We start from the raw sequence: 23,481 nt of genomic DNA on the forward strand, positions 1-23,481 counted from the left end.
CCTCTTTACTCCTCGCTCTGGGGATATCTTGGGTGAAAGGTGGCAAGAAGGTGAATCACACGAGGCGAGAGGAGGGTGAGGTGAAGGTGGGAGAAAGGGAGGGTATCGAATCCGGTCGTAGAGAGCGTGCAGAGCGTCGCGAGGAGATCGTTTCGAATCGTGGAGTAAGGAGAAGGAGGAGAGCGCGGGTGGGAAAAAAGAAAATGAGATACTCCACGGGGCGATAATTTATAAGCGGAATCAAGAGTAAAATAAGACAAGAATAAAATTCGAATAGGAGAAGAAAAGCCTCTACACACAAAAGCCCCCTCGATGTATCATGCCTTTGGGAGGTCCAGTGTTGGTGCGATTTGGAAGTCTGGGGAGGGTGTCGAGACCGCGTGGTGTGTTAACGATCCAAGTGCGCTAGGAGCCTTGAGCGCAACGGCAAGCCAGGGCCCCTGCAAGTTCATAACCTCAGCATGCTCCCTCGGGCGGGATCGGTCGATCAAGACTGGGGGTGGCGTGCCTAGGGAAGAGGGAGAGAAAAGAATCTGAGGGGGTAAAGCCAGGCAAGATGGGTGGGTGGAGGAGGAGGAGGGGAAGGAAAGTTGTTTTTAAGGTTATAGAGGGAGAGAGAGTTGAAGGTAGAGAGTGGGGAGAGGGAGGGAGGGCAGTAGTGGATTAGTGGGAGTAAGTAGGCAGGTGTCAGTTATTATGATTGCCAGGGAAGTTGGTGAAGAATGGGACCGGCGGCCGTGTAGGAGAGTCTAGGAGAAGGAAGAGCACGGGGGTTGTTGGGTCGAACAGGCACATGTCACTCCTAACCCGGATAGGCCACCTTCTCCTATACGGTGGCCCGGGCGGACTACTTCGGTCAACCTCGCATTCCGCCGACCTGCCAAAGCTATCGTGTTTATCCAGCTGGCTGCTTCCGACTGACGTCTGGAGACGATAGTAATTCGGTTTTCTTCTGCTTTGGCCCAGGATTCGACTCACCTATCCAGGCTCTTGCTTCTCCGCTTCTTTGTTCCTTTCTTCTTTTTCTTCTTCTTCCTCCCCCTTCCTTTGCTCTCACTCCTGATCCTCGTGCTTCCTGGGTGGATTCGGTCATCATGGCGGACAGCGAGTTCTCCCCCAAGTTCGCTCCGTTCTTTTCCTTCGTAAGTTGCTCCCTCACGGTCTTGATTGTGAAAGTTTCACGCGACATGTATCGCTTGCTAACTCACCAAAAAACAGGCAGGTATTGCGGCAGCTGTGAGTATCAACTACACGCCACCCGTTCCGATCACCGCACGCTAACCACCTCTCCAAAGATGATCTTCGGATGTATGTCGACTCGCAAAGCTGGAGGTATTGATTAATTGTTATGAGAACATACCAGCTCACTTCATCTAGCAATGGGAGCCGCATACGGGACGGCGAAGTCAGGAATTGGTATCTCCGGAGTGGGAACCTTCAGGCCGGACCTGATCATGAAGGTATGTTGGACCTGTTCCAGCTTTTTGTCGCATCTTCCACGTTGTCGTGATTGTACTAACCTGTGCAGTCCTTGATTCCCGTCGTCATGTCCGGTATTATCGCAGTTTACGGCCTGGTCATCTCGGTCCTCATCGCCGGTGACATGGATCCTCCCCCGAACAAGCATATGAGCCTTTACACGTACGTTTCCCGATTTCAGCGTCAACTTTTATACAAAATATTCTGATGATATTGTCTTGGAAGTGGCTTTATGCACCTTGCTGCGGGGTTGTCGGTTGGCCTCGCAGGCGTGGCTGCCGGTTATACTATTGGTGTTGTCGGAGATGCGGTAAGCCGTCATTGCGAGGAGTGTCTGGATGGAAGTGCGCAGCTGCTAATTTGGACACAGGGTGTTCGTGCGTACATGCAGCAATCTCGAGTTTATGTCGGTATGATTCTTATCTTGATTTTTGGCGAGGTTCTTGGTCTCTACGGGTAAGTACACATCCACTGGAGCAGTCAAGATACTATATTTACACTCATAGATTGATTGTTGGCTTGATTCTCAACTCCAAAAGCTCTGGCTGAGCGGGTTACGCATGTTGCGCTTGGTGTTCCCGATTCTTGGCCACTCATGTCCACCATGGACGTGTTTTTGTCCCCTATAGAAATACTGCTGTACAGATGAGTGCAGCCAAATTGCGATCAAGAAGCGGCAATTCTGCTTATTGTCCAGGGACCATTAGTCGTTGGCGCTGACACTGGTATTGATGCCTTTCGTCCGGGGAGGTCTGGTGTCTTGTACTAGTACATTGCTGGAGTGTTGAAATAGCATATACGTTACTTGAAATGTCATTATATCCCTCTCTATCTTTCTATTCCAGGATTTAGAACCACTTTTCAGTTGAAAAGAAGATCGCAGCCGCTGAGCAGCGAGGGGATGGCTGGTGACCGACAGGGGACTCGAACACACAGGCCCGTGGCTGCCCCGCCGGCCGGTAACGTCAGAGTCTCTTCTTTCCCGTAGCGCCGCCGGCTGGATGAGAGCCAGACCGGCCTCATCAAAGCTCTTCCATCCCGCAAAATCCTCTTGCGAATCCCCGCGCCGTTGCTGTTCCCCTGATCAATCTCTATGTGCGATAATAACTCGCCTGCATTTCTCTACCAGCTTTAAGGGACCCGGTACTCGCCCAATTGCTACCCCAGCGACTCCTTGTTTTTCTCCCCACACCTTTCCCCCTCCCCGCGGTACTCCGCGACAGGATCCCTTGCCATTTTCTGGGTCACGAAAACCATCGATGCGCTAACGACATGCAAAGATTCTCAGTCCCAACTAGCCAGTTCAAGATGGGGTCGGAAGATATTCACGAGAGGGAAAAGGAGATAGTGGCTTCAGTCCGACCGCCTCATCAGCGTCGACTGAGTCCGTTCGTTATCGCTGGTCGTGCTGAAGAGAAACAGCTGGGGATATCGACTCGTCGGTTGAACGTCAATGACTTCGCACTGTTGAAGACACTGGGCACAGGTAAGCTTCGCTTCGTCGCTTGCGCAACCTAGCCAGTGTCTGACGGCGGCGATTCTTGTGCCCAGGCACATTCGCTCGGGTGTGGTTAGTGAAGTTGAACGACGAAAGGCAACGCAAGAACAGGGTCTACGCTCTGAAAATACTCCGAAAGGCAGATGGTATGTAATTTGTGATGCATACTGCAGCAAAAGCACCTGGCTAACCGTTTCTGTTTCGAAATTTGACAGTGATCAAGCTGAAGCAAGTCGAGCATGTCCGCAACGAACGGAAGACTCTCGCAGATGTTTCCGGCCATCCTTTCATCACAACGTTGATTGCCTCCTTCTCCGATGACCAGAATCTATATATGTTGGTATGAAGCCTAGATTCATCTGTATTCCTGTCACGCGACCAATCCTCAACCAGAGCAGTGAAACCTGTGGCATCATGGCGATGAAAGACTAATGTCGTCATAGTTGGACTATTGCCCTGGAGGCGAGATATTCAGCTACCTACGACGTGCACGACGCTTCAACGAGAATACATCCAAGTTCTACGCGGCCGAGATAGCGTTAACCATCGAGTTTCTCCATGACGTGGAGGGAGTTGTTTATCGAGACCTTAAGCCGGAGAATATCCTGCTTGATGCCGAGGGTCATATCAAGCTAGTCGACTTTGGGTTCGCAAAACAGGTTGGCGACCATGAGACCTATACTCTGTGTGGGACTCCCGAGTATCTCGCCCCGGAAGTGATTCATAACAGCGGTCACGGCCTTGCTGTAGACTGGTGGGCTCTAGGTATCCTAATATACGAGTTCCTTGTGGGACAGCCGCCATTCTGGGACCAAAACCCGATGCGCATATACGAGCAGATCGTCGAGGGTCACATACGTTATCCTCAGAACATGTCGCCTGCAGCTCAGAACATCATATCGTTGCTGTGCAAGACCAACCCGACTGAGCGGTTGGGCTACATCTCCGGGGGCTCAGCCCGAGTCAAGACGCATCCCTTTTTCGAAGACATCAACTGGGATGACCTATTCTACCGCCGCATCAAGGGACCCATCATCCCTCGAGTCGATCATCCTGCGGACACTGGAAACTTTGAAGAATATCCAGATCCGGATGTGAAGAACCAGAGTCTTTACACTGATGATTTGAGAGACAAGTACGAAGCACTTTTTGCTGATTTTTGATCGCTTAGCCGCTTTTGAATGCTCTTATGTCAGGCCACTCTTTGTCGTCCCGGCGACGACCGCACAAGCGTTCCAAGCGCAACCGCTGGTGACATCTACCATATATCCTTGACCCTACCATGACAGGCTTGAAGCCGTTTATGGTGGCAGGCTTTTGCCTTGCTCGCAATACACCCCGCGAAGCCTTGCAGCGATTACGGCACTTGTCCTGTCTTCAGCGAAGAGCTCTACGCCCGTACTTTACTATCCACTGCGTCCCTCGACGCACCACAATATTGCGCGTGATGTCTAGCTGATGCTTCTGCCATATCTGATGTGGCTTCTCGACATGAAGCGGGCTACAGATCCCGACCGGACATTGACACTTGCGAGCACGCTATGAAGAGAAGTCATCATGACTTCACTCTCGGATCCTGCAACGAGCCTTATTATCGATCAATACTTCAATCGTCTTTAATCTTCTAAGCATGATGTGCTTCTTACTACATTCCTTTCAATTCTTGAGCGTTCCAATTGGCGAGCCGGTCATTTACACCTACAGCGTGGGGATTCATCGAACACAAGCCAGCTACTCACAGCACCATTAGGAGGATCTGCTGCTTACATCCATCCCGCCAGTTCCTCTTATCAGCGGACCAGTCAGGGATATTCTTCAGTCACGATAATGAGTAACGATGTCTGGTTTCTTGCACATGCTTTCTGTCCACCTTTAACGGGTCACAGGGGATGCTACTAAAACTTAGGTGAAGGGGGGCCCAGTTGATATTACTTCACTTCTGTACTTTTTGTCTGGATGACACTGCGAGACATACAATTGGATACATAGTACAACGTTGCCTACTACAACTTGAATACAACACGTTAACACCTGAACATACACCGCACCCTTCTTCACCAATTATCCAGAAAATACTATATACTATGATCTACTTCCTTCCCGTCCCATTAACCAACTCCACCCCCCTCCCCATCCCCTCCGCCACCATAACCCCCTCCCTAACCGCCCTCCCCACGAGACCCCTAAATCCCCCTTCCTCCAACACACACAACCCACCCATCGTACACCCCCCAGGAGACGTCCCCCTCTCCTTCAACAACGCCGGATGCTCCCCACCAAGCAACAAATCCCCCGTGCCCCTCAACACCTGCGCAACCGTCACCCTCGCCTCCTCCCTCCCCAACCCCATCGCCACGCCCCCATCCACCAACGCCTCCACAAACACCGCCAGAAACGCAGGCGTGGACCCACCCAGTACAGTAAACGTATCCATCTGATCCGGCCGCACCTGCACCGTACGTCCTATCTTGTTGAAAATCCCCTCCGTTAGGGAAATCAACCCCTCCGGCACACGAGTCTCTGCATTCGCCTGCAACTCTTCAGAGGGGAGCTCGATCGCCGTGATGGACTGGGAGATGGTAGCGCAAATGTTGGGCAGTGTGCGCACGATGTACAGGTTTGAGTCTGGGGACGGGGAAAGGAGGGACCGCAGGGAGGACACGGTCCAGCCGGCGGCGATGCTGATGAGAAGTTTTGGGGTGGGAGTGGGACTGCAGAGGGCGGAGTTTGTCTCTGGGTTGGTGAGGAGGGAGGGGATGTCGGTGGGATCGCAGGCGAGGATGATGGTGTTGGCGGAGGAGATGGCGATGTGGTTCTCCGTAGAGGGGCGGATGGTTAGGGTGGTGGTTAGGTGCGAGTGGAATTGGGATTGGAGGGTGTTGAGGGAGGAGGGGGAGCGGACGGTGGCGATGAAGTGATTTGGGAGGGGGGTGTTGGTGGTCGATTCTGTGGTGGGCTGGGCGGTTAGGAGGCCGTTGAGGATGGCAATGCCCATTTTTCCTGGGATATGGTGTTAGTGGATGGATGTATATAGTGGGTAGGGGGGGAGGAATATACCGCAGCCGAGGATGGCGAGGGTGTTTTCTGGTGTAGACATTCTCGATGTAGTAGTTGTTGGTTTGTTTTGGTAGGATGGATAGTTAGTTGGAATGATGGATGTATTGCAGGTAGATGGTAGTGTGTGTGATATTCTAGGGTATTAAGTGTCACGAGAAGGATTGAGATTGACTGTTTGAGTTGAAGGAAAAAGACACAAAAGACATGGGAGGAATGAATGCACGACAGCACCCCTCATCTTTACTACCCCTCATTGCATCAATTGACTCCAAAGTGTAATGGAAGTATATCCAGATCCACTCGGATATCGGTGGGTCGCACTGCAAGCTGGCGGCTATTCTAACTGCACTTCAGCGTATGCCCTAGTAAAACCTAGTTGGGTGCTCACCGGCCGATAACGGTCGAGATTATCAGCTGCAGCTCACTTTGTTACAGTTGTAACTGTGCATTCTTGGGTGACCACCTTGCATCGGCTGGAGATGCCATGGTTGGGAAAATTATCCTGGTATTGCAGCTTTACAAGGATGATGTAGACACTCATGGAGGGGTAATTGATTGAATTGGAGACATGAATAGATACCATAATTGCGTTCATTCATTCACGGTCATACTCCATACACATAGCTAAACAATCTACCCAAAGAAAGCCCTAACTCGCCTTCTCACCTCCGCCTTAAGCGCCAAATGCTCAGCCATAGTGCGTGAAACCGCATCCTTATTTTCCGCTGCTCTCCGCACCAAATAACCCAGACACTCTCCCATACTACCCCAAGTCAAGCACTTGTACACACCAGGAGCCACACTGTTCTGATCTTTCAACTGCAACAGCCCGAAACTAACGCCATCCGCCATCCCCAGCAGCTGTCCGAACTCCACTCGGCCAGTGGGAAGCCCCGCCTGTAAGCGAGCCTGGTGCAGCTCATGCGCCGCCACAGCACTCTCAATATTATGCGTAGCCAAAAACAAATCCGTGGTGGGAAACCTGCGTCCGGATTCTCCGAAACCCTGATAACGCTGCTGCAAGACGCCCCGCACGATGGAGTTGTATGCGATATCGGTATCTTGCTTCGTATCGTGGATGAGCTGTCTCGGGTCCGATCTCATGTACGCTCCCCGCACCAGCTTCAATCCAAACGTAAATCCTTCCTTGTCTGCTATCTCCATGTGCGACGCTATCGTGCTCGGCGTACTTTTGAGATAAGCCTGGTATGTGTTGTACACTACTGCCTTGCCGTTTCGGTTGTACTTGCGCATCATGTCCAATGTGAGGTTGTGGATCCCTTGGAGGAAGGAGTGCTGTTCAGCATCCATGAGGAGACGGGCGTTCTTCTCGACTACCCGTTGGCACACTTCATCCAGGGCCTCGACCATTTGCGTGGGGACGGGTTGTCCGGAGGCGAAGGCTCCTGTGACTTTGGGTCCGGCCCCAGTGAGCCTAATAATAGGGATCAGCATCCACTGATTGACTCTCAAATCGGGTAAAAGAGTCCCTGGACTATGGGGGGTCGACTTACTTTGGGGCAAGGAAGTCACCTTCGCCAAGCATGTCCACGGTCTTCAGGTAACCGTCCCGCCAGGCGGCGATGAACTCGCATGACATTGTGTCGGTTGCCTTTTGGGATACCTGGCTGTGAGCGAATTGAGTTTGGTTCGTGCTGGAATCCTGCACTGTCTCCCGCGCGTAGGTCAAAATAACTCCACGTAGTCCTGTACTTTTGATTTGGCGGATCTTATCCCGGACTTGGCTCTCCTTTTCCCCCGCACAGAAGTGGTCGTAGAATGTCTTCTTGAGGAACCAATGGATGAGAGGATTGCGGTCCACATCTAGCAAGACACCGCGGGGCTTAGTAAGGAAAGATAGAATGGATAGACAAGGAACAAGGAGGGCTTGGTGGGAGGAGATGGTGGTCACGAGGAGAGACCGCAGCAGAGTCTTGGTAGGCAGGACAGAATGAGGTGGTGCAGAGGAGGGTTTCTCTGGAGCTTGTGTCTTAGCTATAGAGGAGGAGATGCTGGGGACTTTCTCGAAGGTGGTCCCTGTAGCACAATATCGGAGAGATGGGAGGAATAGAGTAGGCCTTGTAAGGACACTGGTTCGTGCCCGTTGGCCAACCGGTGTCCTGCACAGGAGGTTGGACATGGTATGTGAAAGTTGAAAAAATGAAAGAGACCTGGAAGATAAAGGAACCGATGGCATACCCGGAGGCATCTTTATACCTTGGATCGCAAGCTGCGGGGTGCATTCGTCCCCTCAATGATAGGGATAAGCGTGTCTTGGGAGCTGATAAGATGACCACTTGGAGCAGGACGATGCCGCTCATTGGTGCCCCCTAGATCACTGGTCCTATCAGTAATACTCTTACTCATGTAACAATGCTGAATTACGCTTCCATTCGTCTCAAAATGGATCTAATTGACGTGTCTGGCGGTTCCATCGGCAAAATAATGGCTAGGCTTCGACCGTCCCTGGATCGATGCTTGTTGAGTGAGGGGTAGACTTGAATCCGGTAGCCCTACCGTGTCAATAGTGTTGGATGTGCGAGACACTCTTGGCTTTTTCTTTCATCTTGTCTAAGCGAGGTCTCCAGGTCTTCTCCTGAATGAACATGGCGTTCTGTTCTGAGGGCTCGGGAGCTGTTCAATTTGCATATAGTTATCAATGGCCTGTCATGGTCATCTTCTTATCCTGTGCTTTGGTCAGCGCTCTGGTCACGAAGACTAACAAGAGTTAACATGGAATAAGTGCGTTTATAGAAAGGCCTGCCATACTCATTGCCATAGTATGCTAAAAGATATCGTCCAAAGGACATTCGTATACTGCGGAACGAAGCCGGAGAGTACTAAGACTTGGTCCATTGACCGCCAATCACACATGACCGACTCCTCTTACTGAGCAGTCATGTGTGGCAAACGCCATAGCTTCTGCTACTTACTGCATTGTCTCACTGCTACCCTCCCCTAAGAATCACTGTGGGTTCCCAGTGCAACGTGCCTTCCTATTGCGGAAAGCAGGCCTCTCATCACCTCCTTGTCTGATCCATTAAACCATACTCTTCCTCCTGTTTCTAACCACGAAGAATAAGAAGAAAAATAAACAAACGAAGGGTCATGATCTTTTGCTTTCCATTCTACACTAAGACTATCTTTAGATTGCTACGAGGCTTCGGATCGGAGCGAACGAGGCAAAGTGGTAGCATGCCCTTGAGCCCCTCGGACGCTGAACGAAACTACCTTTCATCTTCCCCTCTACAAAGAACAAAAGCTTACTCTGCTGAACTACATTCCTGCAGCAACGACACTCGCCGAGAGATCGCTATCACGAATCCATTGAATCAACGAAACCTCATCCGCCATCGTTTTTCGAACAAATTACGAGCCCAGAAATCGAGCGTGACGCAGCTTCCTCCTGCCGTTCTGGGTAGGAAGGGTCTAACGGCTACTCTTCGACAACTCCTTCAGCCGTTTTCCTTCACCGGCCCCTCTATCTCCTACGTCGGATAGAAGCGAACGAGGCACCCTGATTCGTAGTATACCAAGGCCTTGACTCTGTATTCATATCACCTGGCAATGCCAGCTTTGAATGATCGATATCTATCATGTTGTATTCACCATGCCTGTCCGTGGCTTTCAAAAGTCATCGGAGTACAAGCATGTCCGAAGATCGCGAACACAGTAGTACTCACTACACTGCAGAAGACATATAAAGTACTTTATTGTCTTAATGATCCCAACGAACCGGAGTTGAGGATAAAGGCATATCTCCGTGAATGACAAGCAAAGATCTGAGATTCCACGTCTTCATCTTGATACCGGCCTTGCCCATCGCTTCCCAATGATCATTCATCTATTTTGAGGGTACCGCAGAACCCATAGTGATGGGCGCCCCGATGTCTTAAAAGCCAGTATTGCTTCCGATAACCTACAAGATCTTTCATCTCTGCTGGCCTAATCTCGCAAGCGAAATGGTCTTCCTTGGTCCCGCAACGCGCAATTATTTAGCCCACGGCAGAGGGTATGGCACTGGACTTGAGCTACCACGAACCACACAATAGGTGTGAATATAGTCCAGCCCTACTAGTAGAAGCTGAGTCAATACAGCTCGGGCCACAATGCCTGGATACTTCCAAGTTAGGCTAGGTTCTTCTGATAGCGTCACACCACACCTAATATTTTCGCTTGCAGGTCATAAGTGACAGCCATGTGGCCCAGTGATCTTGAACTGAGCCGATAAAACAGAACATAGCACTTCCATCGTGATATACCTTCCCAGAACCCAATACGCATAGTACCTTGGTTTTCGAGCAAAACTTGGAGTGGCAACTACGATAGGAATACTCAACGTGACTTATATCGCCCCTAGATCATCTTTGACGAAACATACAGTTGAGTAGCGACCTTAACCTAACCTATATATGACCGAATAGCGAGTGACACCTTCTTGCCACCAATATTCATTAGTGATAGCTTCTTGGAGCCCATATTAGAAGATAGTAAAGGTACTGGTTGGAGGTTACTTTTATTAGGGGTGAATATGAGTGTCCAAGATACGCGAAGAGAACCCCCAGAGAAACGTGATTAGGAAAAGGATTATGATTCATTTTGAACTACAGAACGAGAGTCCCAACTCACCGAAGAGTACACCACTCCGCAGTACGCTTGTGGGTGGACAAACGCTCTCTCAAGGGGTATCGTCAGAAATATGGCAGGATGAGGTGAGACGCATTGGATTTAAAATATAACTAGCACAATTTTGTCCGCCTGTCTTGACACTGCACGCCTGAGCTTATTTTCGACTCATATCAAGGTAGTAAGTTTACCGTTCAGTTTGTCCACGTTGGACATGCACGTATCTAAAATCTTTGGACTCAGCCTTCATTGCCTAGCAGATCCATGCTTTATAATAAACTTGTCTTTACATCGCTGTCTAGTTGAACAACTTTAATTTCAGCTCAGCCAATCCTGACTTGGGCGTTAGTGAATTAGTTCAGTTGGATGTATATTTCCAGCCTTAGCCTAATGATTGCATGCTAACTACTATATATAACCCTAGTATGATACGCCACATTTTTGGGCACATGGACAGGCGGTGAGGCCATTCCCGTTTTGGATGGCTCCGTTTTCGAGGAGCTTCAGGATCGAAGTCATCCAATACACATACACAGCTTTGATGATTCTCTATAAATAGCCCACTGAAGTATGCCTGGGCTGTACACTTTCAGGGTGAGGTTTGGCAACGCGAATCGTTATCTCCTTTCACAATGCCAAGCGCTTGCTACTTGGCTTCTCCGCCGGAACCACAGGCGCCTATCCCCTGACGGGCGCGACAGTTGCCAAACGCCATGCTTGTTCTTATCCAGAAAGTATGTGCCGATCAATACACGCCTCTACGGTCAAAAAATTTTCCATAAGTGTCGCGTGGCCGTCATGAGCCACGTCATGCAACGAATTGGTTGCCGGGAAGTTCCAGATGTCGGCCTTGAAGCACAGAATTTAGTTTAGTGGCCACCGAGATATCCGAACGGAACCAGGAGATAACGAATGGGATCCACTCAAAGCCCCATCGCGCACACGAATCAGCAGAATCTGACGAGGTCAACAACATCCCCCAAGTCAACAGTTCGGGGCTGGCGAATTGCCGATGCGATACGTCGATCAGAGTACGGCATCTCGATTGTTTTCAGTTTTATGAATGGAAGGCATTCGCGGAATATCACGGAGGACTGGTCGCGTGTGGATATTATTAACCCCAGTCTAGTACCCAGTTAGTTACTATACTAGCAGCGTTCGGTTCTTGTCCGTGGATCGATGTCCCACAATCCCGGCAACCCCTGGGTGGGAGGCGTGGCCTGGAGAACAGGCGCCCTGACCAGAAGACGCGTACGCAAGCTTCAGAGTCCGCTGTACACAAATCCGTTCGTCAAGCCGTTATTGGACGTGTGTTCCCCTCCTAAGAAAAACCCCGGCCTGCCTTTTAGCATGGCTGGCGTCCTCCAAATACATTTGAGGCGACTCAACCTCATATTTTCCTTCCGGCAATGTCGCTGGAGCTGAACTCTTGCCGCCTGTCACATCTTGTGTCGGGTTAACAATGATTCCTCCCCTTATCTGGGCGTGCATTGCCGCCTTCGCTCGGACAGCCCGCGGAGATTATGTATCCACCAACTACCAGGAGTACAATGACGGAGCGCTAGGACACCGTCCTCACTTGGAATTTCACTCCAGCTCCGAATATGCACCCCTTCTACAGGTCAACATATGGGACCAGAGTGCCATCTCTGAGAAAGGGTCCCATATATTCATCAAACATGATGGTAACGACTCCTCGCCACTCTCGTCGCCGCTCATTTTGGATGCCAACGACTTGAGTGCCGTCTACATGAACCGGACCTTCAAGAATGTGTTCGGTACCCGTGTGCAAGAGAATTTCGGCAAGAAGTACTTGACTTTTTGGGAAGGTGAGAAAGGCGATGGTATAGGTGACGGCTATGGGCTCGCCTACGACGACACCTACCGCTTGGTCTATAAAATATGGGCACGAAACATCAAAGTTCACAGCGACCTCCACGAATTTGCATTTACCGGGAACGGAACAGCTTTGGTCACAGGCGTCAACGCCATCAACGCCCACTCATCAGACTTCTTAGACAAAGGCTGGATAACGCCCCCCAGATTCGAGGTCCTGGACTCCATTTTCCAAGAGATCGACCTTGAGACTAATGAGGTGCTCTTCGACTGGCGGGCTCTTGACCACATTAACCCCATGGACTCCTACGAGCCTATGGGCAGAGGTTGGGATGCGTATCACATGAACAGCATTCAGAAGGTAAGAGCAGGACATGTCTCCCGACGACCTGTAAACACCTCTGACTTTCCATGATTTAGACCAAAGCAGGTAACTATCTTATCTCAATCCGCCACCTGCACGCCGTCTACCTCATCGACGGAAAAACGGGCGACATCATATGGACCATGGGCGGCAAACGCAACGATTTCAAAGAGCTGCCCCGCGCCAAAGAAGCCGAGTCAGCCGCACCCCTGCTGTCGATGCAGTGGCAGCACCATGCTCGCTTTGTTGAGGGGACCGACGAGACCCAAATGACCTTATTTGACAACCATGTCAAGATCACCAGTCACGGCGTCTGCGACACCGATTGCTCGCGCGGCTTGCACATCGCTATCAACGATACTGCTTCACCCCCGACCGTCCAACTCCTACGCGAATTCCATCACCCATCCCACCTTCAAGCTCAGAGCCAAGGCAGCATGCAGCCCCTTTCGCCCTCTGCTGATGATCTGGGCAACGTATTCATTGGCTGGGGCCGGTGTCCCACGTTTACAGAGCACAATTCATCGGGTGAGACAGTCATGGACGTGCAGTTTTCGCCGTGGCACAGTGACAATATCCCCGATGCGCTAGACAACTACCGCGCCTATAAGATGGACTGGTCAGCTACACCCTGGTGGGACCCTGCTATCGCACCACGAAAGAATGAGGACGGCGAGTTGGTCATGTACGTTAGCTGGAACGGAGCGACCGAAGTGGCAAACTGGGTTATCCGGGGAGCAGCCAGCGACGATCTCGACGAAGAGGGCGAAATTATAGCTGCATCACGCCGGACCGGCTTCGAAACCAAGCTGACAGTTGGCGAGACCGATTGGCGGTACATCTGGGCTGAAGCCTTGGACAATCAGGGAAATGTCCTTCGATCGACCGAAGTCGTGGACCTGGATACAGCGGAACTATCAGTTGCTCATGACGCCTACGATGAGCCCGATTCTACCTTCATCCCCTCGGAGGAGACGCACTCTGGATTGTCGATAAATACAGTGATATTCTTGGCGAGCGGGCTGACCGTTGTTGTGTTGGTGACGATTGGGGCGGGAGTTATGTGGTGGCGCAGGCGCAAGGTGTATAATAGCCTGGAAGCAGAGGACTTTGATCTTGCTTCAGATGATGGCTTTCATGAGCATGATGACTATGACGAGGAGGCTGGTGATGAGGATGCTGATGTTGATCATCACTCCAGAGATGAGGACCGCCGTGCTCTGATTCCCAAGACGGAGCAGAGCAACATGAGTAGTGTGTAGGCTATCACCTACCTTATATTGTAAATAGATTCTAATTGACCTTCTACTTGTATTTCAAGAAACGTCTTGCTCCACCACTACAGTGGTTAAGCAATGTACCCCCGGTGTCCCACCAAGGCCTACCAAGGAAACTCATAACCACAATAAGATAAACCGTGGCCCCCAATGGCAAATCATAATAACGATAAGGTTTCGGCTCCGCACCACCCCGCCTCTATAAAGTCTGTTACATCGACATGTTTACTGAATGTAGTAACATCGGCAGCTCGTGCATGTCGGCTTCTACGCAGGAAATCATCACGTAACTAGATCCCCGTGGATGAAGCAATTGCCGAGCACTCCATGGGGCTGGCTTTGTATAGTGTCTGGGCGGAGGAGAGCAGGGCGGGGTAAGGTGGGACGACCCAAATAGCAGCCCCTATTGTTCAGATTGCCGGGATTGTGTTTGTGGTAGTTGTAATTGGTGTATATTGATGGTTTTTGTGGTATGCTGTACCACTTTCTAGAAGCACAGAGTACTGCTAGTCGGTGTTATGGGAGAGACAACACCGAAGAGGCACCCAATGCTGAAGCAGATGGTGAGGTCTCATTATATGTCTGTATTTATAATGATTGTATTAGTAGTATCACGTATTTGATACTCTACATTATCGCAAGAAGATATTCAGCATAGATAGTAGACAAGGTGTAAGTCGAGATAAGGTGAAGCACGCAATCCCGCGCCTCTCTACGTGATTTGGACCCTGGAAGGCCGGAGAAAGATTAAGGCAACGAGGCGGGGACACAATGGCAGCCGCGCACCATTCCCAGAAGGGAAGGGGCCTCTTATCTCCCGCTAACCCCCGCATTTTGGCTGTCTCCTCCGTGGCCACCGTTGATAAGCTCCTCTTCCTTGGGATTGTCTGCCTTCCTGTTTCCAAATTACCCCTCGCTGCAACCACTCACAATCCTCTCCTATCGTCTCGCTAGCTGCAACCTGCTCTTAACTAACATCCCCTTCAATCAATCAGAATGAACGTCCGGAGTCGAACTGGCTGTTTAGCTTGCAAGAGTAAGTCTATCCGCTCGATCAGCCGGCCGCCTGCATGGCCACGCTGCCCAATGTCCTCGTGCTGATAAGGTATCTTAGAGCGCAAGCGTCGCTGCGGAGGTAAGATCTACAGCCTGCTACAATCAGTACCATTGCTCTTAGTGCCACGGAAGGTCTGAGCTAACCAATTGCCAAATCAGAGGAGAAACCCGCTTGCAGAAACTGTGTAGTGCGCGGATTTCAGTGCCCGTACCTGTCGGAGAACTCACAACTGATTAATCTAAGGTTTAAGATCTCTCTTGGTAGGTAGACCTGCAACTGACGCTTGAACGGTATCCTAACTGCTTCTAGCAAATGGCTACCGGCTCCCTCTCAAGAAGCAGAATCGGAGGCACTTCATCTCCGTTTCGGCCGAGGATGTCGCCTTGCTATCGTCTGAGCATAACCAAGAAATTGTACCCGCAGAGAAAGATGATACACGCACTAAGAACCTAAATGGCCACGCACTTAACCCGGTCAGACTGGAAGGATCGGTCTTTGCATCCCCTCTAGTCGATTGCAGTGGGCTCGAGCACCAACTATTCCAGTATTGTGCGTGCCCCAAAAGATAACTGGCATATCCATGGCTAATTCATACACAGATCTGCAGGTAATCAGCAGGGTGAGAGTCTTCCGTGATGATTCAAGAAACAAGTTTCGATCTCTTGTCGTCCCATTCTGCTGCGGACGGAGACCGTTGCTCTACGCGGTTCTGTCCGTCAGCGCCAATGACCGTCGCGCCGAAACAGTGCCGACACACATAAACTACGAACAGCTAGCGCTTTCGTACAAGTCCCTCGCATTGAAGTCCCTTCGAAAATCTCTGTCGGATGTTAGTAATGCAAGCGAGGCCCTCATGACCTGTCTCATCCTGTGCACCCTGGAGATTGCCTCAGGCTGCCAACCGGATTGGGTGCGTCATGCTAAAGGTGCCTTTGCCATCATAAACAGCTGCTCGAGCATGATAGATCCTGAGATTTTGTTTTTCGCCCGGAGCTACTTCCAGTCTCGCACTGTCTTCTTCCGCACCACGGGCTGCCATGACGATCTACATGACAAGGATGCGGAGCGTCTGCTAGAGCCACAGACGGGAATCGATCATGGCATGGATTTTTTCTCACAATGCACAACCCTTGGAATCAATTATGCTGACGAGCGGACGGAGATCCAGCCCCATTTTGGCTGCTCCCTCAGCTTGCTCGACATCATCGCCCGGGCAACAGACTTGGTCAGCCAGAAACAGAAGCTTCGTCGCAATGGCTGCAATTCATTCTTTTCCGAAGGAGAAATGATGCAGCGGGCCATGTCACTACGGAGCGAGCTGGACTTATTGCCTAAAGAGCACTCCCCAGACAGCGAGTATCTGACAACCTGTGGAGAGTGCTTTCGCATGGCTGCCGACCTATACTTGCAATTGGCCTGCGATATCCCCTTGACCCAGCCAGCCCTCCAGACACTGTTGGGTAAACTGCTGGATCACATTGGCAAGGTCATCCGCGAGGACCAGGAGCGGCAGCTCTTCCCAATGTGGCCAATATTTCTGGCAGGTTGTCTGTCCACCACCGACGAGGACAGGGGGCGCGTTCTCAATTACTTCACCTATCTCGCTCATGCATGGCCAGTCAGCAACATCCCCATCGTGCGTGAAGCCACAGAGACAGTTTGGAAGTTCCGAGACCTCAACCCTCATGAGTGTGGAAGCGGATTCGATTGGCAAATGATTATTAGCCGGATGAACTGGAAATTGGCACTGTCGTAGCTGTGATTCTTTTAAGCCTGCCAATTAACGATATATGAAGATAAATAGACGAAGTTACATGACACTTATAGCAATAACGGATCCCAATTCATACCACACAAAAAGCAAGTCTACAGCTTCGGAGCCGGAGCTAGTCTGACTTCTTCAAACTCCCTCGTCTCCCCCAAACGCCAACTAACATCTCCCTCCCACTTCCCCTCCTTCTTCTTACCACCCTTCCACCTCCACCTCCCCACCCCCTGCTTCCTCTCCTTCAACAATGTAAACACCCAATCCCCCACAATCGGCAACATCTTAAACAAATGCCCCGAATCTCCCGAACAGAGAACAACCGAGCCCTCCGTCTCCGGCACAAAATCAATAATGAACTCTGAATCACTCGTATCCGCAAACCAACACAACTTCTTCTCCACAAAGGGCCGATCCGCAAACTGCGGCAACGACTCCCTCAACAACCTCCTCATCCTCTTCTCATCCTCCGCCGGCAACACTCCCTCACTCTCCTGCAGCGTCTTCGGCGGGGTCGACACCCCCGACGCGGGATCCGTGTTAATATACCCACCGCCCATCGGGCAGATCTTGAGTAGATTGGTCTTCGGATCCGGCTCGAAGTAGAATCCTAGATCGCGTGCATAGGTTACTGGAATTCCGCGGAGCATGGACGTCTCCTCGTCTGTGAGTTTGACATGTCCCAGCGACCACGACTTCGCGACGACTTGGCCCCCTGCTTCAGGGACGAGAGTAGATGCCGCGGCACCAATGGCGACAACGGCGAGTTTGCAAGGGTAGGTTTTGCCATTGGCTGTGCGGACGCCTGTTACTTGTTTCTTGTTTGTGGGGGATGAGTAGATTAGCGAGGTCACGCGGCCGATGTCTTCGCCGAGGAAGAATTTCACGCCACGAGCTGCGGCGGCTTCGTACACGGCGCGGAGAGCGTTGGCCGAGTGCGCGTACCCGGCTAGTTGGTTGAAGTAGCCGTTCCAGCCTGGGAGAGGGCCGGTGAGTTGCCAGGCGATGTTGCGGATGTCGGCTGGGGTGGAGATGGTGGTTAGTTTGCCTTTGTAGGTGGGGTGGTTGCGGATTGAGGCGAGGAAGCGGTTCATTGTCTGCGAGGCTTTTTCGGGAGCGGCGCCGGAGACGAGGTGCAGGAAGCCCGTTTGGTGGTAGTGCGGGGCGTAGAGGGGGGTTTTCCAGCCTTCGATGGCTTGCTGTTTAGAATGGGGTGTTAGGTGTGTGGATGATGGAATTGGATAGGGAAGGGGGAAGAACGTACGAGTGTCAGTTCAGTGTACCATGGGTCTTCATATTCTGCGCGCACGATCTTGTTGATGTCGTGGCCCGCGGAATAGCGGGCTGGGACTTGGTTGTCTCTTTCGAAGACGGAGACGTTGGTGAAGCCGTTGCTGGAGAGGTGGAGGGCTGTGGTGAGGCCGAAGACACCAGCGCCGATGATGGCGATGGGATCGGACTTGGATGTTGATACCATTGTGGGATGGTATACGGGGGCACAATTGGGGTGTGAGAGGGGAAGGGGGAGAGAGTCAGCTCAGGTGATGATCACTGAGTGGGAGCATGAGAGGTTGATTCATCCCGATGAGCTGCAATGGGGTTATATACTAGTAGTATCAAGACATTGGAATCACTTTGCAATTCGAATGAATCATACCATGTACAGGTAGCATGCTGTGAGCATGAACAGGTCGGCAGTTACTCCTCCCCCGTCTGCCCCCGCTGTACCTCCACCAGAATTGGAGTGCACATACCAGAAACGCGCAGCTATAGTGTAACGTGCAGCTTATCGGAGTGGCTCGAGCGTCTGGTGCATCTGGAGTTGTGGGTTAGCGCAAGCGATACATACCGGATACACTATCTTACTGTTCATGTGGGGATTGTCATCTTGGAGAAGAACGTGGGCGTTGGAGGCGTTAGCGTGAACGATGATCGCCGGTTAGTGTATGCGAGGGTCTAGAGATAGGCGGTGACGCTAGTAGATAGCTGTATCGGCTGGATAATGGGGATCTGGCCTCCAGAGATAATCAGTCGGTGGGTCTTGCATGAGGGGATACATGGCAATAGCCGATAGGAGGTGCGGGGGCTTCGTTGCAGCTGGAAAAGTCAATAATAGTTTTGGTTTTGAAAAGGGACAAGGAAGGGTTTACACATCCTGGCTCTAAGACATGTTTTTGGTAAACGGTGAGAGTAGTAGTACAGATCGCCTTCGCGCAAGAGAATGCGTTGGCTCGAGATTTGCTGAGATGATAATCATGGACGAGTTCGATGCCTGTGGTTCATTGAAGGTGAAGGTGAAATTGTAGAGTGAACAGGCTGTCTCGAAGTAGACGGTCACCTGATACAACAGGGCAGTCTATGCTGATGTCTACAATTGGAACTTGGTAGTGCTAAGATACTATCTACTCATGAGGAAAAAGTATAAGGTGAATCGTTATCATTGCAAATTCTATTTTTACACACTCCGACCTCCGATTTCATGTCTCATGGCGCCTATATGATATCCAAACCATTACTCGTTGCTGGGGTACCGGAAGCCGTTCAAGGGGAAGAATTCCTCCTTGATAGTTCTAGGACTGGCGAATCTCATGAGGACATTGGCACTGCCAGCCTTGTCGTTGGTTCCACTAGAGCGACTTCCACCGAATGACTGTTGTCCGATCAGGGCAGCAGTAGTCTTGCAGTCTGTTGCGTAATTCGTTAGTAGTGAAATCTAGAGGATTATAGCATCATCACTTACTGATGTAGAAGTTTCCAGCAGAGTAACGCAACGTATCCTCAGCCTCGCGAATGGCACGCCGATCGCCTGCGAATACAGCTCCAGTCAGAGCAAATCCACCGCCACTCTGGTCGACTGTCTTCAAAACCGAAGACCACTCGGCATCAGGGTAGACATAGACTGCGAGAACTGGACCGAAGATTTCCTTGTCAAACAGCTCATGGTTGGGATCCTTGGCCCGGTAAACAGTAGGGTGCACGTAGTATCCCTTCGAGCCGTCGTAGGTACCACCGGCAATCAACTCCAAGGATGGATCCTTGTTGCTGGCATCGATGACCGACTTGATCTTCTCGAAAGATGCTTTGTGGATGACAGGGCCCATGAAAGCTCCCATGTCCTCGGGAGAACCAATCGTGATCTCGTTGATCTCGGACTTCAACTTCTCCAAGAACTCCTGTGCCCGAGACTCAGGAAGGTACAGTCGGGACGTGGCCGAGCACTTTTGTCCCTGGTACTCAAAAGCACCACGAAGAGTGTGGTAGACAGCACTCTGAATATCGGCAGTGGGATGGACCAAGTGGAAGTTCTTGCCACTGGTCTCGCCAACCAGACGAGGGTAGTCCCGGTAGACCTTCTTGCCAATGTTTTCGCCGACCTGAGCGTACAGAGAACGGAAGACGTCCGATGAACCGGTAAAGTTGAGACCACCAAATTCCCTGCGTCCGAGCACTGTCTGTGTAATCTCTTGCGCATCACCGGTAACGAACTGGATAACATTGGGAGGCAGACCAGCTTCCAGGAGGATCTTGTAGACGAGCTCACTCGCGTACACGTTCGAATCGGAAGGCTTCCAGACGACGACATTGCCCATAAGAGCTGGGCCGCTAATTAGGTTTCCGCCAATAGCAGTGAAGTTGAAAGGCGACACGGCGTAAACGAATCCTTCCAAGGGTCTGTAGTCCACACGGCTAGAGAACAGTTAGTACCTGAGAGTCCCAAATTTCAAAGCTTTGCACTTACGTCCACATTCCCTCAGTACCGCGGTCGGGCTGCTTCTCCAGCAGCTCAGCAGCATAGTTGCAGTTCAGACGGAAGAAGTCGGCCAACTCTGCAGCTGCATCAATCTCACCCTGCCAGATGTTCTTGCCTTGTCCCAGCATCGTAGCAGCGATGAGTTCGTATCGGTATTTGCCGGCGACAAGCTCGGCAGCCTTGAGAAAAATGGCAGCCCGGTCGACAAAGGGAGTGTTCTGCCACGCTTCTTTTGCCTCCAATGCTGCATCAATTGCCGCATTTACTTGTGCAGCATTCACGCTAGGGTAGTTGGTAAAGGTAGTGGCATGTTCGGCGGGCAGAGGCTGTTGCAATGTGTTGGAGATCGAGAGCGCTTTGCCTCCGACGTATGCCTGACTCTTGAGCGGCAGTTGTGACTTCATCTGCTTTAGCACTTTTTCGACCTCTACCCTTTCGGGAGAACCCCTGGTGTAGTCCAGCTATCATGGAGAGAATTAGTATATGCGTGCTATGGGAGTGGGTAGGAAGCCAGCAACTCACGTTGGGCTCATTTCTAGCATCTGGCAGACGAAAAGGAACGGTCGCAACACCGCGAGCTCGAAGAACTGGAGCTCTAGCGGCACGGCGTCCTAAGGTGCGTACGCTGGGTGAGGGTTGAGACAAGGGTAGTTTGAAGGCCATTATGATAGTGTCTGGTAGCAGAGGCCGTAGAGGGAAAACTGAGCATAGACCTGGAAGAGACGAACATGGTGAACATCATTCTTATGTATGATGCTGGTCATGGTGCTGGCCATGGTGCTTGAGGAGTCAACTGCTTGGCAGACCGATGTTCGGCGCTGTTGCAGCTGGAATTGAGGAGAGTGAGGAGTAAGATCCACCGATTTGGAGTCCATCCAGCTGGCGGGTAAACTAGCCCGGCACTTGGACCTTCCCGGCTAAGTATAGTGGCGGGTACACTAGCCTTCCGCTGGAGATCCCCCTAATGCGGCATGAAACCGTTCCTTGTGGTCTACCTCTTGTTAACGCCATCTTACTTCAATTCCGCATGTCAGCCACATCTTAGTTTGCCTATCGCGTCTAGATAAGCTAGGGCATTGGCTATCTTATCCACGCAACATTACCGATAGGCTTTCTCACCGGTTAGAGCGAAAAGAGTCACGCTCATGTGAGGGGTGCCCGACTGCCCCTCCTTTCGTACACAGCATGTCTGGTGAAGAGCATTATCGGGCTATAGGCCGGTCAGGTCGACATGTTGCTTGTCATAGCTCCAGCTTACAAGCCTTGTAAATTCTGAGCGCAACAGCCCTAGACCCTTAGGCTTTTCAATGCATCTCCACGAGGTATGAAAGTTCTCCAAAATTCAGCACAAAACTGGGCATCCCTTAGAATGAAGCCAATTGGAGACTGAAACCCCTGCTGTTGAGCCGATTGTATCTATTTAATCGAATATCTCTCTTCCAGGGTGTATTTGAGTGCCTGGAACTTCGGAATGTCGCCTGAACGTGTCACCACGGAGCCATTGCACTCCCGTGGCTGGGATAATGACTGGCTCAGGCAGTTAGCCGGCGATATAGTCGCAGGATCACTGTCTGCAACGATTATCGCCCCGATCACAACAGTTATCGACCGGTACGTGTCATGAAGACAACCCGAAAAATCCATGTGCTGATATGTTGAGTGTAGGAGCGTCGTGGAGAGGCTCTCCTCAAATAGATCCATCCTGCATACACTTCGCACACATGCCATTTGCTCCATCCTCCAACCGAAAAAGTTTTACTTTTCCCGACCTTTCTTCATTGCTTGGTCTCTTTACGCCGCAACCTACGCTACCGCAAATGCCACCGATACAAGCCTCGACCAGATTTCCAGAATAAGAGAGAAATCAACAAGCGCGAGTCTCGTCGCAACGTTCAGCTTCCTCCCAACATACGTCGTCAATGTGTCTCTGGGAATCCTAAAGGATATCCGGTTCTCTCAGATTTATGGACACCCAGATGGTCATCTCAAGCAGCCACCTCCCATCCCAAGACTCGCGTATATGGCATTTCTTTTCCGCGACAGCATCACCATATCCAGCTCGTTCACGCTGGCTCCGCAGGTGGCCTCGTTAGTTCCAGATTGGATCACTGCAGACCCGCATACCAAGAGAACTGTGACTCAACTCGCTCTCCCCGCTTTGGTGCAATATGTGAATACGCCATTCCATATGATCGCGTTAGATGTTATTGCTCGTCCACAAGTGGCCACGATAGCAGAAAGATCCGTTACGGTACGGAGAGGCTATATGCAATCATCATCGCTGAGGGCAGCAAGGGTTCTACCGGCGTTCGGAGTGGGGTGTATAATCAATACGGATTTGAGGGCATCTTTGCACAGAAGATGGATGGTTAGATAGGGCAAATACCAGTGCGGGGCACAGCAAACGAGAATAACTTATCTCTCCACTTGATTGTCATGACCATCATTTTTGCGGGCACGTATCAGGACCGCGGCAGTAGCCGGACGGTTCCTAAGTATTTGGGCCCGTTACGAGGATCAGCAAAGCGAGTAGCCGAGTGCAAATGAAGATGCCAGATGTGGATGCACTAACCCCTGGCTCCCGGGAGGGGTAACTCGTAGCGCGCAGGTATGGATGTCATTGCTTTTGTGTATGGTAAGGACGGGTATCGGCTGTTGGCTCGATGCAGCAACCCGCTATCTCTTCAGCGCATACACTAACCTCACCTGCAAGGTTTCACTAGGGCTGTGAATAGCTTAATCTCCATCCCTTGGCCACGCTTCTGTGCACT

At 51.2% G+C, this 23,481-nt stretch overlaps 9 protein-coding genes across 9 annotated transcripts; 5 read left to right on the plus strand and 4 right to left on the minus strand.

Moving 5' to 3' along the window:
* Positions 1 to 1,033: 1,033 nt before the first annotated feature.
* On the plus strand, positions 1,034 to 2,304 carry BO88DRAFT_404267 (V-type proton ATPase proteolipid subunit). Its single transcript, XM_025706572.1, has 8 exons — positions 1,034 to 1,142; positions 1,219 to 1,236; positions 1,296 to 1,308; positions 1,378 to 1,460; positions 1,529 to 1,641; positions 1,705 to 1,789; positions 1,850 to 1,935; positions 1,986 to 2,304. The coding sequence occupies exons 1-8, from the start codon at positions 1,095 to 1,097 to the stop codon at positions 2,026 to 2,028; spliced, it is 489 nt and encodes a 162-aa protein (XP_025563720.1). The 5' UTR covers positions 1,034 to 1,094; the 3' UTR covers positions 2,029 to 2,304.
* Positions 2,305 to 2,751: 447 nt separating this feature from the next.
* Positions 2,752 to 4,140, plus strand: BO88DRAFT_338272 (cAMP-dependent protein kinase; the record flags this gene model as incomplete). The annotated part of the gene is made up of 4 exons (XM_025702972.1): positions 2,752 to 2,965; positions 3,055 to 3,123; positions 3,193 to 3,317; positions 3,421 to 4,140. The coding sequence occupies 4 exons, from the start codon at positions 2,752 to 2,754 to the stop codon at positions 4,138 to 4,140; spliced, it is 1,128 nt and encodes a 375-aa protein (XP_025563721.1).
* Positions 4,141 to 5,066: 926 nt separating this feature from the next.
* BO88DRAFT_434814 (pyrroline-5-carboxylate reductase family protein) lies at positions 5,067 to 6,274 on the minus strand (the record flags this gene model as incomplete). The annotated part of the gene is made up of 2 exons (XM_025709498.1): positions 6,035 to 6,274; positions 5,067 to 5,977 (listed from the first exon to the last, which is right to left on the minus strand). The coding sequence occupies exons 1-2, from the start codon at positions 6,072 to 6,074 to the stop codon at positions 5,067 to 5,069; spliced, it is 951 nt and encodes a 316-aa protein (XP_025563722.1). The 5' UTR covers positions 6,075 to 6,274.
* Positions 6,275 to 6,667: 393 nt separating this feature from the next.
* Positions 6,668 to 8,174, minus strand: BO88DRAFT_481330 (proline oxidase Put1; the record flags this gene model as incomplete). Its single annotated transcript, XM_025712183.1, has 2 exons — positions 6,668 to 7,469; positions 7,549 to 8,174. 2 exons carry the CDS (start codon positions 8,172 to 8,174, stop codon positions 6,668 to 6,670), a joined length of 1,428 nt encoding a protein of 475 aa, XP_025563723.1.
* A 3,948-nt stretch (positions 8,175 to 12,122) lies between these two features.
* On the plus strand, positions 12,123 to 14,122 carry BO88DRAFT_338979 (arylsulfotransferase; the record flags this gene model as incomplete). Its single annotated transcript, XM_025703007.1, has 2 exons — positions 12,123 to 12,857; positions 12,917 to 14,122. The coding sequence occupies 2 exons, from the start codon at positions 12,123 to 12,125 to the stop codon at positions 14,120 to 14,122; spliced, it is 1,941 nt and encodes a 646-aa protein (XP_025563724.1).
* A 919-nt stretch (positions 14,123 to 15,041) lies between these two features.
* Positions 15,042 to 16,996, plus strand: BO88DRAFT_364059 (Zn(II)2Cys6 transcription factor). Its single transcript, XM_025703961.1, has 5 exons — positions 15,042 to 15,173; positions 15,252 to 15,272; positions 15,353 to 15,454; positions 15,504 to 15,743; positions 15,794 to 16,996. The coding sequence occupies exons 1-5, from the start codon at positions 15,134 to 15,136 to the stop codon at positions 16,948 to 16,950; spliced, it is 1,560 nt and encodes a 519-aa protein (XP_025563725.1). The 5' UTR covers positions 15,042 to 15,133; the 3' UTR covers positions 16,951 to 16,996.
* Positions 16,997 to 17,060: 64 nt separating this feature from the next.
* Positions 17,061 to 18,436, minus strand: BO88DRAFT_386969 (NAD(P)/FAD-dependent oxidoreductase; the record flags this gene model as incomplete). The annotated part of the gene is made up of 2 exons (XM_025704804.1): positions 17,061 to 18,158; positions 18,224 to 18,436. The coding sequence occupies 2 exons, from the start codon at positions 18,434 to 18,436 to the stop codon at positions 17,061 to 17,063; spliced, it is 1,311 nt and encodes a 436-aa protein (XP_025563726.1).
* Positions 18,437 to 19,471: 1,035 nt separating this feature from the next.
* On the minus strand, positions 19,472 to 21,483 carry BO88DRAFT_364063 (L-glutamate gamma-semialdehyde dehydrogenase; the record flags this gene model as incomplete). The annotated part of the gene is made up of 4 exons (XM_025703962.1): positions 21,233 to 21,483; positions 20,699 to 21,171; positions 19,700 to 20,646; positions 19,472 to 19,644 (listed from the first exon to the last, which is right to left on the minus strand). Exons 1-4 carry the CDS (start codon positions 21,371 to 21,373, stop codon positions 19,472 to 19,474), a joined length of 1,734 nt encoding a protein of 577 aa, XP_025563727.1. The 5' UTR covers positions 21,374 to 21,483.
* Positions 21,484 to 22,181: 698 nt separating this feature from the next.
* On the plus strand, positions 22,182 to 23,225 carry BO88DRAFT_364068 (uncharacterized protein; the record flags this gene model as incomplete). Its single annotated transcript, XM_025703963.1, has 2 exons — positions 22,182 to 22,321; positions 22,376 to 23,225. The coding sequence occupies 2 exons, from the start codon at positions 22,182 to 22,184 to the stop codon at positions 23,085 to 23,087; spliced, it is 852 nt and encodes a 283-aa protein (XP_025563728.1). The 3' UTR covers positions 23,088 to 23,225.
* Positions 23,226 to 23,481: the final 256 nt, after the last annotated feature.

The sequence above is a fragment of the Aspergillus vadensis genome (genome assembly GCF_003184925.1).
Source record: "Aspergillus vadensis CBS 113365 unplaced genomic scaffold BO88scaffold_9, whole genome shotgun sequence".
NCBI lineage: Eukaryota > Fungi > Ascomycota > Eurotiomycetes > Eurotiales > Aspergillaceae > Aspergillus > Aspergillus vadensis.